General features: G+C 37.6%; 1 protein-coding gene across 1 annotated transcript in view; it reads left to right on the top strand.

Moving 5' to 3' along the window:
* The window catches only part of CAAP1 (caspase activity and apoptosis inhibitor 1), a 31,682-nt gene extending 14,933 nt beyond the window's left edge, over positions 1-16,749 (top strand). Inside the window, exons 5-6 of the mRNA XM_081315748.1 lie at positions 4,052-4,125; positions 14,795-16,749. Coding sequence (XP_081171874.1) covers positions 4,052-4,125; positions 14,795-15,132 — 412 coding nt within the window. The 3' untranslated portion in view covers positions 15,133-16,749. The remainder of the gene's footprint in view (positions 1-4,051; positions 4,126-14,794) is intronic.
* The last annotated feature ends 407 nt before the right edge of the window (positions 16,750-17,156 follow it).

Raw genomic sequence — 17,156 nt, 5'->3', positions numbered from 1 at the left:
TGCAATTAATTAAACATAAAGCATGACAAAATGTTGTGAAACCCAGATGAAAATACTCTAAAAAAATAAAGGACTGCATATCAGCAAAACTATAATGATGGTTAATTCTATAATTGTTTTGTTATTTTTTAAAATGTGATTAAATAGTAACTTTGAGAGTATTTGCTGTGATTCAGTTTAAATAGTACTTTTTAAAATATTGATCTTACACAATGGAACCCTACCTATTAATACAATTTGGCAATTTTTTTATTTCCTGTAGTGCTTTTTAATTGAATTTTGAGCAGATACTATTGAATCAAGAAGTAAAATTGCCTATCTACTAGATTCAAATATTAGAATTCAGCTATTCCTCATGTATTTTAATCAGCTGTCCAGAACTGTTAGGAATCAGACTGTATTCAAATCTGATAAATACATAGATCACCTCTTCATGTGTGCTGTATGCTTTTCTTATAAGAAATACTTTTTTCTTGGTTGCGTATGTGTACAGTAAACTTATTTATTTCAAACTAAATCCTAACTTTAAAATTGTTTCTCTGAATGTATATAGAATTGCAGTCTTCAATTGGGAGTCTTTGCTTTCTGAACTGCATTCATAGCAGGGAATGGCATTATAAGTATTGAAATTGAGCTTGAATTGTAATCTGCTTTGATACACCTGGAAGGCAGAAAGGTACACATTCCAACATTATCCCTTCTAAAGAGATTGTGTTGCTTCTCAGATAATAATCATTTTGAGTTATCTGAAGTCCTTACTAACATACATCTTTTGTAGATCTGATTTCTCTTTCTGCCCCTCCAGTCTAGTATAAGCCTATAGTTAACTTGTTTATTGGGAGTTATAAGTCTTCAGAAGATACACACATATGCTAATAGGACAGTTATAAGGCTATTGTAAAATCATAGCAGGAAAGGAAGAAAAATCAACCTAATCTAAGTCATTTTGCCTTCACTGGCTTTTCCATAAGTGACTTTGAAATTGTCTGTTTCTTGATTTTTTTAAAAAAAGTAAAAAGCAACCAGGCACTATTTAATAAAATCTTTAGATATAAATAGATATGGTAATATTATTTTTTAGAATATAGTAGGTTGTGAGGAAGCAACATTTTCCAGGAAATAAATACTTGTAAGGAATCTTTGTCAGCAATTTGAATGAATTGTGTGATACAACCTTAAAATCTTAAACAATATTAATTTATGTGAAAAGGCATGCTGTAATGACTTTATAAATTGGATTAGTTTGGTTAAAGTAAAAATTAAGTAGGAAATGTGGTCCCTAAAAGGTATACCATTTAGCCACAAGATGGCAGAAAATGCATGTATATTAAAAGAATTTATCAGAAATTCTGCATGTGACAGGAAAGAATTGCTCAGCGATAGTGTTTTGGACAACACATTGTCTTATTAGTATATGTACAGTACTGTTCTGCTGAAGTGGTTGATAGAAACCAGGTACTACATTTTTCTCCCAGATGGTTTTGTATCAGTCTATTCAGTTGTCAGAAAAATGACATAGCTAAATAGGTTGACTGTAACCATTTCCATGACCTCTACTACAAGCCACATAATTAGAACAAAAGAAGTTGACTGTGTGGCTTCTGCCAAACGAACAATTTTGAGTCCTGAATGAAATTTGGCAGCAAGTTTCAAGGAAGAAAGATTTTTATTATTAGGGAACCTATATCCTTGGGTAGTTTCTTCTTCAATAAGAGTAGATTTTGCCCCAAACATCCTTTTTAGTTTGCTGATAGGAAGCGCTTGAGTATAGCATTACCATCTAATTGAGAAATTGAAGTCTTTATCCTATGTTCAGTTAGAAAAGAGGAAATAAAAAGCCAGGGGTGTAATTGTCAAATACCCTTTTCCTGTTTGCCAACATAAATAAAAAAATCTATAATTGTAGTTTACTTTGAATAGTTGGTATTTAACTTTGTATTGGAAGGGTACTGCAATTTTAAGGATGTTGCAGTTTGAGTTTAATTCCAATGGTCTGTTAGCATGTCCAGCTATGAGATAATTTCAACACTGTATGTACCCTTGATGTTTTGCATAGTTAAAATAGGTAGACATAGGTAAAAGTCCTGCGAATGGTCTTATGGCACTATGGTATGATATTGTTATTTTACAAACGGGGATTCCTATGGCATCTAAAACATTACCAGAATTATTATGGTATAAGATTATTCCATGATAAGATTGTTTGAAGAACAGAAGACTCTTTGCTATTTTTGTTTAACTTTGACCTGCTGTGTCATTGAGTGGTTTGATTGTGTATGTATATTAACATAATATGTACTTTGCAATGGTTGGACAAAATAATTCAGGTATAAAATTACTTATATAAATACTGTATAAAATAACTTTATGACTAAAATGCTTGTTAAGCTCAGCAACTGAACTAAGCTGCCTTGATTTCAAAATCCTGTGGAGAGCTGTATCCTGTTTTCTCAAGTGTGTTTTATAGTCTGTCTTTTCTGTTACTACTTTGTACAAAGACAATTAAACAACAGATAAGGTGCCTCCATTTAGCAGTTTCCCCTCACTGTACAGTAGAAATCCTCACATTAAGGTGAAAGCATGTAAAAAATCTCTTTTAAGTTGGCATCTCATCAACTCTTGTAAGAAAATGTGTTATTTTTCTTTCAGTTCTATGACAGTTTATGTCAAACCTACAAAGCTATTTTAAAGAGATGTCCTTGCCACAGTTTTGAGCTAGGCTATTCCTTGTTGCAGATTGTATAATAGCCTTTCCTGAAATAATTTTTCAGTTTTGGGGAAAAAAGGCTAAGTTACTGTTAAAATGTATTCCTTATCATCACTGTGATGGTAGCAATGGTGTTAGCAGTTGCAAATGTAGCACTGAGAAGTACTACATGAAAGGTTTGAATTTGGTTCTTTATGCAGTTCTCTGAGGATAGACCCTCAAGTGAATTTTACATTTACTTCTTATCTAACACAGTGGGTTTATTTTGAGGCATCGTAGTTTGATCCTAAAACTGCTTGCTGGGGAACCTTTAAATCCTATCTGATGTAGAAGGAATTAACTTTTAAGATTCTGCTTCTGAAGGTAGTAACACTAGACAGATTCACTGCTGGAGGCTTTGTGGGCCTGCCATTCATAAAGGTAATTGTTTTCAGATGTTTTGTAGGTTATTAGTCCTTCTGAATTCTTCAGTCAGACTTCTTTAGGACTTAAATGCTGAAGGCCAATTCTGGGAAGATGGAGCCGGGAAAGCATTTTATTAAGAGGTCAAGGATGGATCTTTTTTCTACAAAGGGTCATATAGCCCATTCAGAGAATCAACAATAGCACATATCTTTGGGGTGAGGTCATTGTTCAATATATTAGATATTATTCTATGCAGAATACTGAGATTATCAATTGTCATCCCTTGCAGGTAGTATGGATAGCCACGCAATACTCTGAGGTAGTAAATAAGCTTACTATATTCCTGGACTCATTAGGTTACGTAGTTGCAAAGAAAGGCAAACCTTCCTCTCTCTTAACTGTTGTCCAAAGTAAAGATTTTGAGCAGAAGCCCCACCTCCTTCTTTTTTCATACATATTTAAAAAATGGGAATCAGTCCTTTTTTTTTGCATTTGACTATTTTACTGGTAACAATGTTCATATAGTGCATTTTCAGTGGCATAAGGTCTACCTCTTATGCCCAAATAATATCAAAATGTCTTATGCCTTCAGAAACCTCTAAACTAATTCTTTGGGTTCACTGCATCAAGTTCAGCTTTATCCAACTTGGTTCCCTCCAGGTATATTGGGACCATAAGTTCCTAATTCTCAAGCTGGCTTGGAATTCTGAAAGTACTGGCCCTATCACATTTAAAGGGAAAAGTAGCAGGCTAGGGAAACTAACGTAATTTTTTCTGAAAACTGTCACTGTGTGTGCTTCATTGTATTACAATTATTTATGATTATGTCATTACATAAATCAAGCAATAAAACAGGGCGCTAAGCAGGTATTGATATACTGAAGTGCTTATTTTATAATTATAAAAGGCAAACTAATTTAAATGTGTTCTTGTTCTCAGGCAAGACAATAGCATAGATTCCACGTCATCTTTGAAGGAAGAAAACAAATTGGAAGGGCTGGATTCGAAACCAGGTAGGGATTGGAGAAAATCAAACTCTCTTGTGTTATGTATCCTGAATATAGAAGAGGATGTGATGTGATTGAAAATTGGGTGGGTGGGGAACTTTCCGTGCATGCATATAAATACTTGTATATAACTATTTATATTGTGAAGAACCATTAGCACTACATATTAATTTGGAAAAATATATTTCAGAATAATATAAAACTTTGAATTACTTTTTATTTGTCAAGTAAGGAGAAGGACAGGCATAGATGGGCTGCACGTTCCCATCAGGTAAATTCAATATTCATAATGCCAATTCTTTAACTGTGATTTTGACTGAGTTTTTCTTCCTGGTAGAATAGAACGGATTGAACAGGTGAACTTCAGTAGCAGCATTGTCCTGCTGTTCATACAATTGTCATTTCATGTTAATGAATGATTCTCATTCAACTGTGCGGGAAAAGAAAAATGGTGTTCCTAATCTCACAGTTGTGATGAGGATAAACTCCATCCTTTACTACTTTGTAGACATAGAACAGACTTTATTCTTTCCCCTAGTTTTGTGGATTTCAGCACCCAGAATTCTCACCAGATGCCCTATCTCCTGTAGGACTTTCAGAATATTTTAACCTACCTATTTGATACCTCAGATTTGTAGAGTTTGGAAAATTGACAGGAACAATGCACATTAGAAATTGTAGGGGAGAGGATAAGTTATTTTATTGGTGGCAGTTGGTACGAATTCAGTGAGAAATTCCATCTATGGGTCTGTTTGAATTTCAACAGTTCCCTGTCTATCTTTTGACGATGATAGGCACGTGCAACAAACTATAGGATTGGATCAAATAAGATCTTATTAGGATACATATTGCCACTAATTATTTCCTTAGAAAATAATACTTCATTTTTCTGTGCTAGCCAATAAAGAAAAATTGACTTAAATAGAATTATAAGGCAACCCAGCTTTAGTAAAATGCTGTGACTTTCTAAGGAACAGTTTAAATACTGCTTTCTTGCACTCTGGTGTGACCTTTGAATTGACATGTTTCCTGCAGATTTGCTCCCTTTCTTTTCTGCTATCAGGGGGAATTGATGACTTCTTGCAGATGATTACTTCTTTGTCCTTTTATGACTTTATCAGCCACCGTTTCATGATGGCTTTAGGCAATGACAACAGTGCCAGTCAGGATGTTAGATTTTAAGGAGCTTTGGAGAATGCGCAAACATAAAATGGCAAAACTTAGTAACTGTTCTTATTCTACACTGTGATGCTGAAGATGAAAAATAGAAAAGCCAAGAAAAAATGACTCAGAGAGAGAAATTAAGAACCCAGAAATAAATTTCACAATTTTAGTTGAAAGTATAAATACGGGTTTTCTCATTTTGATAAAATGAGAAGGAAAATGAGAAAAATACCATCAGAGACTTTTATTGCTATGTAAAATTATGGATGCAGAAAAGAATAAAGCAGCTCAACTAATTAAACATTTCTTAGACCATTACAGCTATGTCATTATTGTGTAGCATGCATCTGTGGAGATTTCAAGCACTGAAGAAGAAAAAAACCAGTGCTGATAATACTTCTCTTCAGGTTCAGATAACTTCTCATTCTAGAGGAAAAGGAGAAATGATTCCTCCAAAAAAATACTTTTGCCTCACTCCCTCAGGCCAGTTCTTCTTTCACTTGGAACATTTGGCCTTTGACAAAAAGAGATGAGTATGCCGGAACATAACTTTTGATCTTTGAACTAGGCTTATTCAGAGGGGAACTTGATCTCTCACTGAAGAGCTTCTGTTTAGTTGAACGGTATATTAAGTAAATATGGACTATTACCCTGTAGCAAGGCAAAAGAATTTCCATTCCTTAATCGTATTGATTCCCATTTCATTTGGTCTTTCACACTTCTCATTTGTTTCTAGCAGCCTGATATTTAGTTGCTTTTCTTAGGTGGTAGAAAATTAAACATTGCATCTTGCAGGTTCGGGCTGAATATTTGATTATTATTTTGACAACTATTTCTCAGAAGGCAATATCGACGGGTAGATTTTTCAGAAGTTCCAAATTACTGATTTTGAACTTTTTGTTTTATAACTGTAATAACTGTAATTCACCCCCACTCCCTGCCTATGCTGGTGGCAGTTCATGAATGAGCAAAGAACGTTGGGAATACATACCAAGAATATATAATCACAACAGGGTCATCAGAGCGTGAAGGTCATTCCAGCTGCCCAGTTAAAGCATGTAGGCAGCTTCATTGGGTAGCAACAATATAGGAAGATGCCCACGATCTCTTTAGTGATAATGGCAAAGGCTATGCAGGAGAAGGCAATATAAATGACTCCTGTATTTTACCAAAACTCCCTCGTCCACATATGCACGTGATGCATAAGATAAAGTGATGGATGATATAGCACCAGATGATGAGCCCCTAAAGGCCAGATGCACTTAATATGCTATTGAGGAAGAGCTCTTTCAGGCTACCAATGCCTTGGTGGAGCAGTGGGCTAATGCCTCCTTAAGTAACACCAGCTGCCTGCAATTAGTGCAGGTTTGCATCCCACCAGGCTCAAGGTTGACTCAGCCTTCCATCCTTCCGAGGTAGGTAAAATGAGGACCCAGATTGTTGGGGGCAATTAAGCTGACTTTGTAATAATGCCGCTTGTGTGTGTGTGTGAAAGCCCTAATAAGCAGGCATATACATAGAATGAAGGCTACTGCTAAGCTTGTAAGCCGCCCTGAGTCTTCGGAGAAGGGCGGGATATAAATGGAATTAAAATAAAATAAATAAAAAAATACCAATGCTGTTTATGGCATGGTTAGATTAAAGCCTTCAGGATGTCTAGTTGCTGATGCTGCCATGCAGAAAAAAAAATCCAAAGCCTCAAAAATAGACTTTCAGTGGGAATATGGAACGTAAAAAGCATGAACACAGGAAAATCAACGTAGTGAAAGATAAAATAAAATGACCACAAATTGACGTCTTAGACATCAGCAAATTGAAATGGATTGGGATTGAATACTTTCAGTCAGAGCATCGCGCTATTTACTGCTCAAGACCTGAGAAATAAGGAACAGCATTGCTTTCATAGTTAGGAAAGCTATAGCATGACTACAATTCAGTTAGCGACCTAGTACTACCAATTAGACTTTATGAAAAACCCTTTAATGCGACAGTTTTAAAGTTTATGCTCCAACCACTCACGTAGGAGGTTGGTGAGTTTTATGGTCAAGTTCAATTTCAAATTGCTCAAACCTGCAAACAACATATGCTGCCTGTGAATGGAGACTGGAATGCCAGAGTTGGAAATAGTAAGAAAGAAAATATATGACTGTAATAGCCTAGGAGACCAAAATTAAACACGACTCTAATAGCTGAAAATGCAAATGATCTGTAGTAATGAAAATCAAGGAGAAGACTGGCGAAGAGAATGAGAAGTCCAAACTAATGATAACAGACTAACTAGCCTCAGAGATGACAATGAACATATTGAAGTGGTGGGTAGCTTATGCCTTTTAGGGTCAGATATCTACACTAAAGGAACCAAGAGTCAGGAAATATGCCACAGATTAGTCGTGTATCAGTGAAGGCCTTGAAAAAGGTATAAAGAGGCTGGGGTATGTATTCCTACAAGAATCAGAATCGTACAAGCAATGGCTTTACATGTGATACTGTATGGAAGTGAAAGTTGGACTTTGAAGAAGCAGGATAGGAAGAGTATTCATGGTTTTTTGGAACTTTGGAGTATTCATGGTTTTGAACTTTGGAGAAGATTCTTGAGAATATTGTAGATAGTCAAGAAAACAGACAAATGGATCGTCAAACAAAGATCAGTCCACGATTATCACTCAAGATGCAGGTGACCAGGTTCAAATGATCAAACTAGACATGTTAAATGAAGCTTTTCTCTAGAAAACTCTATAATGCTCTTAAAGGTAAAAGGAAAGAAGGAAGGTATCTAGCAGCAACACAGATGAACAATAGGTTGACCTTTGGAGCATTTGAAGGGCCAGATTGGGAAGGATCTCTTCGGAGTATATCTATCTGCGTGGTTGCTAAGGTTCCATAACTATTTGATGACACCTAATCAGATGTAACTAGGAAATAGAAAATCACAATTAATATTTCATACACTGCAAAGGTTGTCCTACGCCCTAAGTATGATGCATTTAATATGGTGGCCTAACGTTCTGTTCATCTGATTTTCCTGGTTCTGCTAACCTGACGACACACACACACACACACACACACACACACACACACACACACACACACGGTACATAAAATAAATGTATCAGAAAGATATATTTTTCTGAAAGAAGGTTACTAATAGTTTGACACAAAATTAGTCTTAAAGTAACATTTCTGAAATCAGAACTTGCAAGCAGAGATCTGTGAATTTGCATAGGCATAATTGGCTATTTTGGTTTTGCCATTTTGATATTACTGAGGAAATCATAATACTCCTTATATGCTACAGCTGCCTATTTATTCTATATTTCTAATATCTGTAAAACTACTTGCGCAATGCTTTACTTTCCAGTTTTTTTAAGAAAAGCTACTTCCTACTTTATGGGCAAGAGCATTTATTATACATTTCTCTTAGCGTTCAGTATTGATTTTTTTTCTCCCTCCAGATACCAGTTATATCATAAAAAGTCAAAGAAAGTATGTTTTTCTAAAGATTTTCTTCCTAGCTCATAAACACAAGACCAACGCACATACGTACACAGTGAAAGTTATGGCATTTCTTTCAGAAAAGATTTAAAACTAGAATAGTTTTTTTAAAGCCTTTCTCACTCTTACTTTCGACTGAAGAGGAAAAAAAGTAATCTTGCTTTAAGTTGTTTGGAACTGCTGTAGATTAATTTCAGTAATATGTATTCTGCTGCTCCGTCTTTGGACAGACTTTGATGTGAATGGAAAGTAATTTTTTATTATGTAAAGATGACAAGCGACCTTCAAATTGCAGTACCTGAGTAATTTTGAGAAGAGCCAGTAATGCCAAACATTTAATTCTAATAATTGTCTACCTGTCCCAATAAACTCTGATTAGATAGACATGTCTAGGATTTTCATTCTAATGATTGAGATTGGGATTGTTAATGCCCAAATGCATCCCACAGATGCTTTTTCAAAAGGGAACTGGACTTTCTTTGTTTTTCCTTGAAGACAATTTGTTTCTCATCCATGAAGCTTCTTCAGTTCTGACTAAATGGTGGAGAATGGAAGGATTTATATTCCATGCAGTCATTTGGTCATTAGCAGTCTCCAAGTGGCCTCAACAATAGAATGAGGCCATCCAAATGGCCTCAGTTACTCTCAGAGAGAATGCTAATGACCAGATGACTGCAAGGAAGATAAATCCTTCCATTCTCCCCATTCAGTCATAACTGAAGAAGTCTTCAAGGAAAAACCAAAAAAAGTCCAATTGTCTTTTGAAAAAGCACCTTTGGGACAACCATGAACAGGATGATTGAGAATCTCTATAGATGCCCAAGTGCATTAATTCACACAAACATTTTTTTTCTTTTTCTAACCTCTCTGTTCTCATCTTGCTATAGTTTTCTTTAAAGGTTCCTTCTTCCATTTTACAAAATATGTCTGTACACTGCTTGGGGGAATGTTTTTGAAGTGCTTAGATATGTGCTGATATCCAAGATGAAATTCCCAATATGTCATCCTAAAGCTAAATCTGTGTTGCATACATCATTCACTCAACTTACAATGAATGTTAAATAGAAAAGCAAATATAGCAATTATGTTACTTTGTGGAAAAGTAAAATTAATTTACATATTTTTAGATCAGAGTCTTTCACATGTGATCTTTCACATGTATGGCTTCTAGTTCTGTTGCAAGGTAACTGCAATTTATAGCAAAATGGATGTAGGATATAATTTGTATGCTGTGATGCTTGTCTTTGTACCTACAGACCTAATGTTTGTATCTTTATCAAATGGCTCTGTAATTAAAGAGTTTAAAAAGTAGATTTTATACTCCATGGACTCATTCTAGAGAAGGCTTTTTAGAGTGGTATTAATACCTCACGTGATCTTGATTGAATCCCTCTGTTACTGCAACTTAGGATTGCATTGGCTTTTTTGGCTGCCACCGTATACTGTTGTCTCATATTTAATTGATTGTCTACTAAGACTCCAAGATCCCTCTCACAGTTGCTGCTATTAAGCTTGGTTTCACCCAATCTATATGTGTAGTTTCGGTTTCTCTTGCCTAAGTGTAAGGCTTTACTTTTCCCTATGTTGAGTTTCATTTTGTTAGATAGGGCCCAGTGTTCAAGTCTGTCAGGACCCCTCTGGATCTTGAGCCTATCCTCTAGGGTGTTGGCTATTCCTGCCAGCTTAGTGTCATCTGCCAGTTTGATAAGTTCCCCTTCTATTCCCTCATCTAAGCCATTGATGAAGATGGTGAAGAGTACTGGGCCTAGGACAGAACCACTCCTTACTTCCCCCCATGTAGACGTAGTACCATTAAGGACTACCTTTGAGTGCGGTTTGTTAGCCAGTTAAAAATCCATCTGATGGTGATGCTGTCTATCCCACATTTTTTAAGCTTTCCAAGAAGTAGGTTGTGGTCTACTTTGTCGAATGCCTTGCTGAAGTCCAAGTATAGCACACTCCACAGCATTCTGATGGTCCACCGATTTAGTCACCTGTTCAAAGAACGAAATAAGATTGGTTTGGTATGATCTGTTTTTAACAAACCCGTGCTGGCTTCTAGTCATCATTTTGTTTGTTTCTAGATGCTCGCAGATCTGTTTTTTTTATTATCTTTTCCAGTATCTTCCCAGGTACCGATGTTAGGCTGATTGATCTGTAATTTCCTGGGTCTTTTTCTCCCCCTCCCCCCCCTTTTTTTTTTGGAAGATGAGAACCACATCAACACTTTTCCAATCCTTTGGTAGTTCCCCGGTGCTCCAGGATTTTTCAAAGATATGGTACAGTGGTTCTGAGATGACATCTGCCAGCTCCTTCAGAACTCTGGGGTGCAGTCTGTCAGGTCCCGGTGATTTATGTTCGTCAAGATCAGACGGGTGTTCTCTTACCAGTTTTTTGTTTATTTTAACTTTTATTTCTAGTCTGTCTTTTTCAGTTATGTTTCGGTTCAGTTATGTTCAGCTATAATTTCTTTTTTGCGTGAAGACCGATGCAAAGAATGAGTGAAGTAGCTCTGCTTTCTCTCTGCTGCCTGTTACTTCCTTTCTCTCTTTAGTGGACCAACTGTTTCCTTGATATTTTTTTCTTCTTATTTATAGGTTGAAAGGACTTTTTTTATTTATTTTTGTTGCAAGTCTGTTCCTTCTGAGCCTTTGCTCAGAATTGGCAGTGTGGCACACCAGTGTACCCCCTACAGATCTACATACCCCAAGATGGGTAAACGTTTTGCCACTCCCTTGATAAGTAACAGGAGCCTCTAATTTGGGGGAGTAGGTCAATGGAGGTACATTGGTCCTGACGTGATTATTTTGCCAGTTCTTTTAAGTACTATCAATTAAGTATTGCAATTCATTATGTGTTCTTTGGCCAAGTTGAGCAGATGGCCACAGTCAGTCAAAGGGGGTGCATTGAGAAAAGATAAGCCAGCTTGGAACCTGAATGGAAAGTCATCGGGAAACTTCTGTGCTGGAAAAAATTCAGAAAAGAACAATTTAAAAGAGATTAAGACCAAAAGGTAGAAAGCTTATGACATTTATAGAAAGGTTATAAAACATTTCATAAATGTTTAAACCTGCTAAAGCTCATTGTTAGTAAAAAAAAAAGAGTGTTTCATAGAATGCCCAATTATGTCAGAAAGAGTGAAAATAACTTCTGAAAGTGTTTAAATAACTTTGTTTTAACAAATTCACAGCAGAAACTATGCTATTTAGCCATAATAGCTATGAATAGAATCATGAGATGTTGAAAGTATCTTCATTAGCTTCAAAAGGACATTTGACTTGCTGTATATAGATGGTATTGTTAATGCTGAACTAATTGGAACTTTGTCCTAATCCAGGAAAACATGTTCTTTCTCTCTTGGTGTCTTCATTTTTCTGCCTATGAAACCTGTCATTGTACTGCTTTGCTGGATTAAATTGCTCTGTTAATAAAAAGAAATAAAATGATTAACAGATGGCTTCAAAGTATAAATGGCTGCCCATTCGCAGTACCTGATGACTGAATGTCATATAAATATATATTTTCTTTTACTATCAAAGCATAGTCATGTCAGAATTCTTACTTCTTGTATTGTACATATTCTGTTAAACTTTCTTAAAATCCACATTCTAGAAATCAGGGGTGTTAAAGTGCCAGCCCGCGGGCCTGTTTCATCATACCGTAGCCGCGCCCACCCCATTGCTGGCAATGCAAAAAGAGTTGCAATACGTCGCGACACGTCACGTGACGTGGCGAGTTTGACACCCACGCTCTAGATCAATGTTTTTCAACCTTGGCAACTTTTAAGATATGTGCACTTCAACTGCTGACGGGAGAATTCTGGGAGCTGAAATCCAAACATCTTAACCTTGGCAACATTGAGAACTTCAGTTTCTCTGGATTAAAAGATCCTCACAGCTGGTTTTGTACATCCAAGAGAATTTGGGACGTACATTTTTAGTACCTCAGTTATCTTACTGCATTATTCTTAAACCCAATGGAAATGTCAAAGGCGGTGTAACTTAAATAGATTTTCCCAAACAGGTGTCCTTAATTAGTATTAGAATTTCTATGTTGTAGAAGGTTGAATTATAAAATGGGGACCTAGTATTTATAGAAATCACTTCTAAAATTTCTGAGCCTTAGTCCATGCCCTCACTGCAATCAAAAGGCAGTTTATAACAATTAAAGTATCAACTGTAAAACCTTAATATATTAAAACTATAGAGCAGAATCAGGAACATATGCAGTCACTGTCAGCACCGCAGGAAAACTGTCACTGTAAATCTTAATAAGATGATATATTAGAGGAGAAAGGCTTTCCAACAAATTATTTGGCACTACGCTGTTTACGGCTTTGTAAATCCACACCAATAATTGACTCGTACAAGTAACCAAGAATAGGTATAAGATAGTTCTGTACTACCTAATGATTTTGGACCATCCAAAACAATTTCATTTTACAGTAACCTACACATTATCACACCATGGATCACTACATACAGTACAGGATAATTGAAGATTGGGAAGTGAAAATAGACATTTGTAGGAGCAAGGTGTAAAGGCCTTATGAATATCCAGGGCAAAATTTTAGTGTATTTCATTTGTTTATTTAAGAAATTTTTTATGCCTCCTTCTCAACTCACTCTCAGTGACCCCAGTTGGCTTACAAGAATAAAGGGCCAATACAAAGCCAATAAAAAAGCAGTAACCCCCCCTGACCCCTCCCAGCGACAACAATCAAACGAACCATTTGATGGCTTGGTCCCACTCTGGGGTCCCCAGGTCTGTTGGCAAAGCCAGATCTTCACGACCTTGCAAAAGAATGTCCAATTTGGGGGCAATCTTCACGGGGACAATGTTCCGCAGGGAGGGAGCCGCTATCTTTTTGGTTCCGCTGGATGGGTTTCCTTAGGAGAGGGGAGCCGCAACATTCCCTGCCTTCCCGCTGTGGTCGGTTGGGTAGATGTGGCTGGGAAAAGATGGTCCTTCAAATAACCTGGTCCCAAGCCATGTGGGGCTTTGAACATGAAAACCAGCACCTTGAATTGGACCCTGAAACAAATCTGTAGCCAATGTAGCTCCTTCAGGGGAGATGACACACAAAACCATTGTGGGCTGCCACAATTTGAACCAGTTGAAGCTTCTGGATTCTTTTCAAGGACAGTGCCATGTAGAAGGCATTGACAAGGGCATGAGTGACCGTGAATAGGGATTGTTGGTCCAGGAAAGGGCGTAACTGGTGCACAACGTGCCACAGTGCAAAAGCCCTCCTGGGCACAACTACCACTGCTCTTTGAGCAGAAATTGTGAGTCCAGGAGAACCCCCAGATTACGCACCTGGTCTTTTAGAATGAGAGATCTGGCCATGAACAACAGCTTTGTCTTCTAAAGATTCAAATTTAATTTATTGGCCCTCATCAGGCCTATTGCTGCCATCAGATATAATCAAGCAAATACGGTAAGAATGCCGTAATTGTTATGAAGGAAATCTAAATTGAAGCCTAAACCTCTCTGAAAGTCTTTACATAGCTATATCTAATACATATACTACTGTACTGATAACTATTTTCGTTACAGTACATAAAGTAATTTTAAGAGTACTTTTAAACTGCACTTTAGGAATTAGATTTACTTCTAAAATAATAAACAGTAGTCAGTCCCAGAGGCTTCCCACATCAACTTTCATTTTGAAATGCAGACGCGTCCTTATGATATAAAACCTTATGACATTTTAATTAGGAAAATAGATCATGCAATTCCATACGATGGAATAAATTTTCCAAGCACTGCTGCTTTGGACTACTGCATGTTCTTGTAAATTGGAATAAAAAAAATGCATTAAGACTCGTCTAAATTAAATCAGACTTAGGGTAGGGAGAGGGCTGGAAAGAGAGAAACCTGTTTTTAATTTATAGATGACCTTTCTTATACTTTAAATCTGAGCAAGGGAATATTTGTGTGCAGAAGCAAGTGCAAGGTGAAAAACAGCTCTTCCTTTTCAGCGAGCCTTCTAAATTTGTTCATTTTTATGCCGCAGGCAAAGGAGAAGATAGCGACATTCTCAGCATCAATGCAGATGCATATGACAGCGACATTGAAGGACCATGCCATGAAGAAGATAATCCAGCTGTGCCAGAACAGACGGTCGGAAGCGGGGACGGTCAGATTGATGACCTTCAGAAAGACATTGAGAAAAGCGTCAACGAAATCCTGGGCCTTGCCGAATCCTCCCCCAAAGAGTCCAAGGCGGCAGCTTTAGCAGTTCCTCCCGCAGATGATGTTCAGCCATCAGCACAGCAGCTGGAGCTCCTGGAGCTTGAGATGCGAGCGAGGGCTATCAAGGCCCTTATGAAAGCTGGAGATGTTAAAAAATAGCCGCAGGGCTGCTTCATTTGTTAGATCGTTGGATTTGCTCTGATGAGTGTAGGGTCAGCTTCCTTCCACTCTACGGTCTGTTTGGACTAGTTTTGACATTCCTCATTCAAGCCCTTTGGGTATTCTAGCTCATAGCCAAATGAAATAGTTGGCAGTGGTTTATCAGGGCCGTCAGTCTGCTTCTCTGACTTATGTAAATGGATTGGTTTGATGCTGCTTTTTTTTCCAGCTGCCCTCCTTCCTCCCCCACCCACTTTGGGTTAGATTACTTCCCAACATGAATTGGAAACAGTCAGAGGCAGTATGGATGCAGCTAAGCCCTGTTGCTTTACAGACCAGAATAACCACAGGGTTAGCTAGCTCTAGCTTTTGAGGAGTTGAACCTGTGGTTGCTTTTATGTAGCAGTTATAACTGCAGGGAAGTAAAAAGTAGAAGCCCCACACATTTAAGAGAGTCCAGACCACAAAAATATCTTGCATCATCATTTATGATGCTTTGTGATTGCTTTGGCGCCAGCAACAAATCTCACATTCTATACAGACAGTCCTTGACTAAAGACCACTTGTTCAGTGACTGTTCAAAATTACAACGATACTGAATGAGGGGGACCTATGAGCAGTCCATGAAGTTATGGTCCTTGCAGCATTCCCCTGTGGTCATGTGATCATGATCTGGGTGCTCAAGCAGCTGGGCGAGCCGCAGTCGCATGATCGCCGCTTGCAACCTTTCCTGCCAGCTTCCCACAAGCCAAGTCAATGGGGAAGCTGGCAGGGAAGGTCACAAATAATGTTGTAAGTTGCTCTTGCCGCTTTTTCTCCCAAGGAGCCCCACTAGAGAGTATGAGATACCAGGGATTTTGTACTCCATAGCGTTCCCCCGGCCACCCTCTCCAGTGCCTACCCTTGGCTCCTGCCAGGTGGCCCACACTCCCCAGGGCCCACCTACAGTACCGTCCATGCTCCTTACCCTGGACTCCCACCTCTTCCCACTGAATGACCCAGACAGTCATTAAGGGTCATTACAGAGGGTTACAAGGGCACCTGGGTTTACTAGGATTGTCATCCTACATGATGTCACCCATTTAGTGATGGTAATCCCAGACCCAGTTGCTATCATAACTGGATAAAGCAACTTTTGGTAGCTGAGAGTGAATAGCACCAAATATTCCAGAATGTGAATTGCATAGTTATTATATGAATCTTTGAGCATGGCTTAGATTGCATAATCAATATGATGGAAGTAAAATTTGAAACTCAAAGGATATTACAGAGGCACCTGACTGTTAGAACAAGTGGCACAGAAGTAGTTAATTTCTTGACCTGTAAGGTACTTTATTGTTCGTTATCAGTAATGTTTTGGAACTTCTCTTTGGCAAAGCCAAATTACACATCTGCAATTAGTTTAGAGGGAGTTGTGTTTCTTCTTTAAATATTTGGCTATTGTGAACTATAGAGAAGAGTAATGCCAGATTAAAATCTTTTAAAAAAATGCTTTTGTTTGACCATGCAACATGTTTTGTAGTTCTTTGTTCAGGGCATGTAGCCCACCAGTTTGAAAATACAGGTGAAAAATCAACATGTATAAGTGACTGGCAATAAATTAACTTATTAAGTGCAGATTTGGGACTTTTTTTTTACCAATAAAGATTTTTGGCTGTAGTGGGAAATCCAAATTGAAGCAGGGTAGCACATGCCAAAAAGCTTTGCAGGATATGTAAGTATACTGATCTCAGTGTGGATACTTGCACTGTGATATTGCAAAACAGAGGAATGAAGACAAACTGGTCAGGAAGTACGCATTTTTTATTGTCCTGTATTCTCCCACGTTCTTAAGCCTGGATGTTTTGCTTACAGGGGAAAAATGAAGAGAATGGAATCAGGTGAGCATCAAAGCTGGGTTGAAAAAAGGAAACGAGTTTATTTCTATCCTACAGCATGTAGGGCAGGCGACCAAGGGAGAAATCTAGGGAGAGAAATGAATAGGGATTGACCCTCTGGTGTTTCAGCAAGTCTTGCCTTTAGTT

The sequence above is a fragment of the Vipera berus genome (assembly GCF_964194415.1).
Source record: "Vipera berus genome assembly, chromosome: 2".
NCBI lineage: Eukaryota > Metazoa > Chordata > Lepidosauria > Squamata > Viperidae > Vipera > Vipera berus.
Note: the sequence above shows the minus strand (reverse complement) of the source record. Positions and strands in the feature narration are given on the sequence as shown.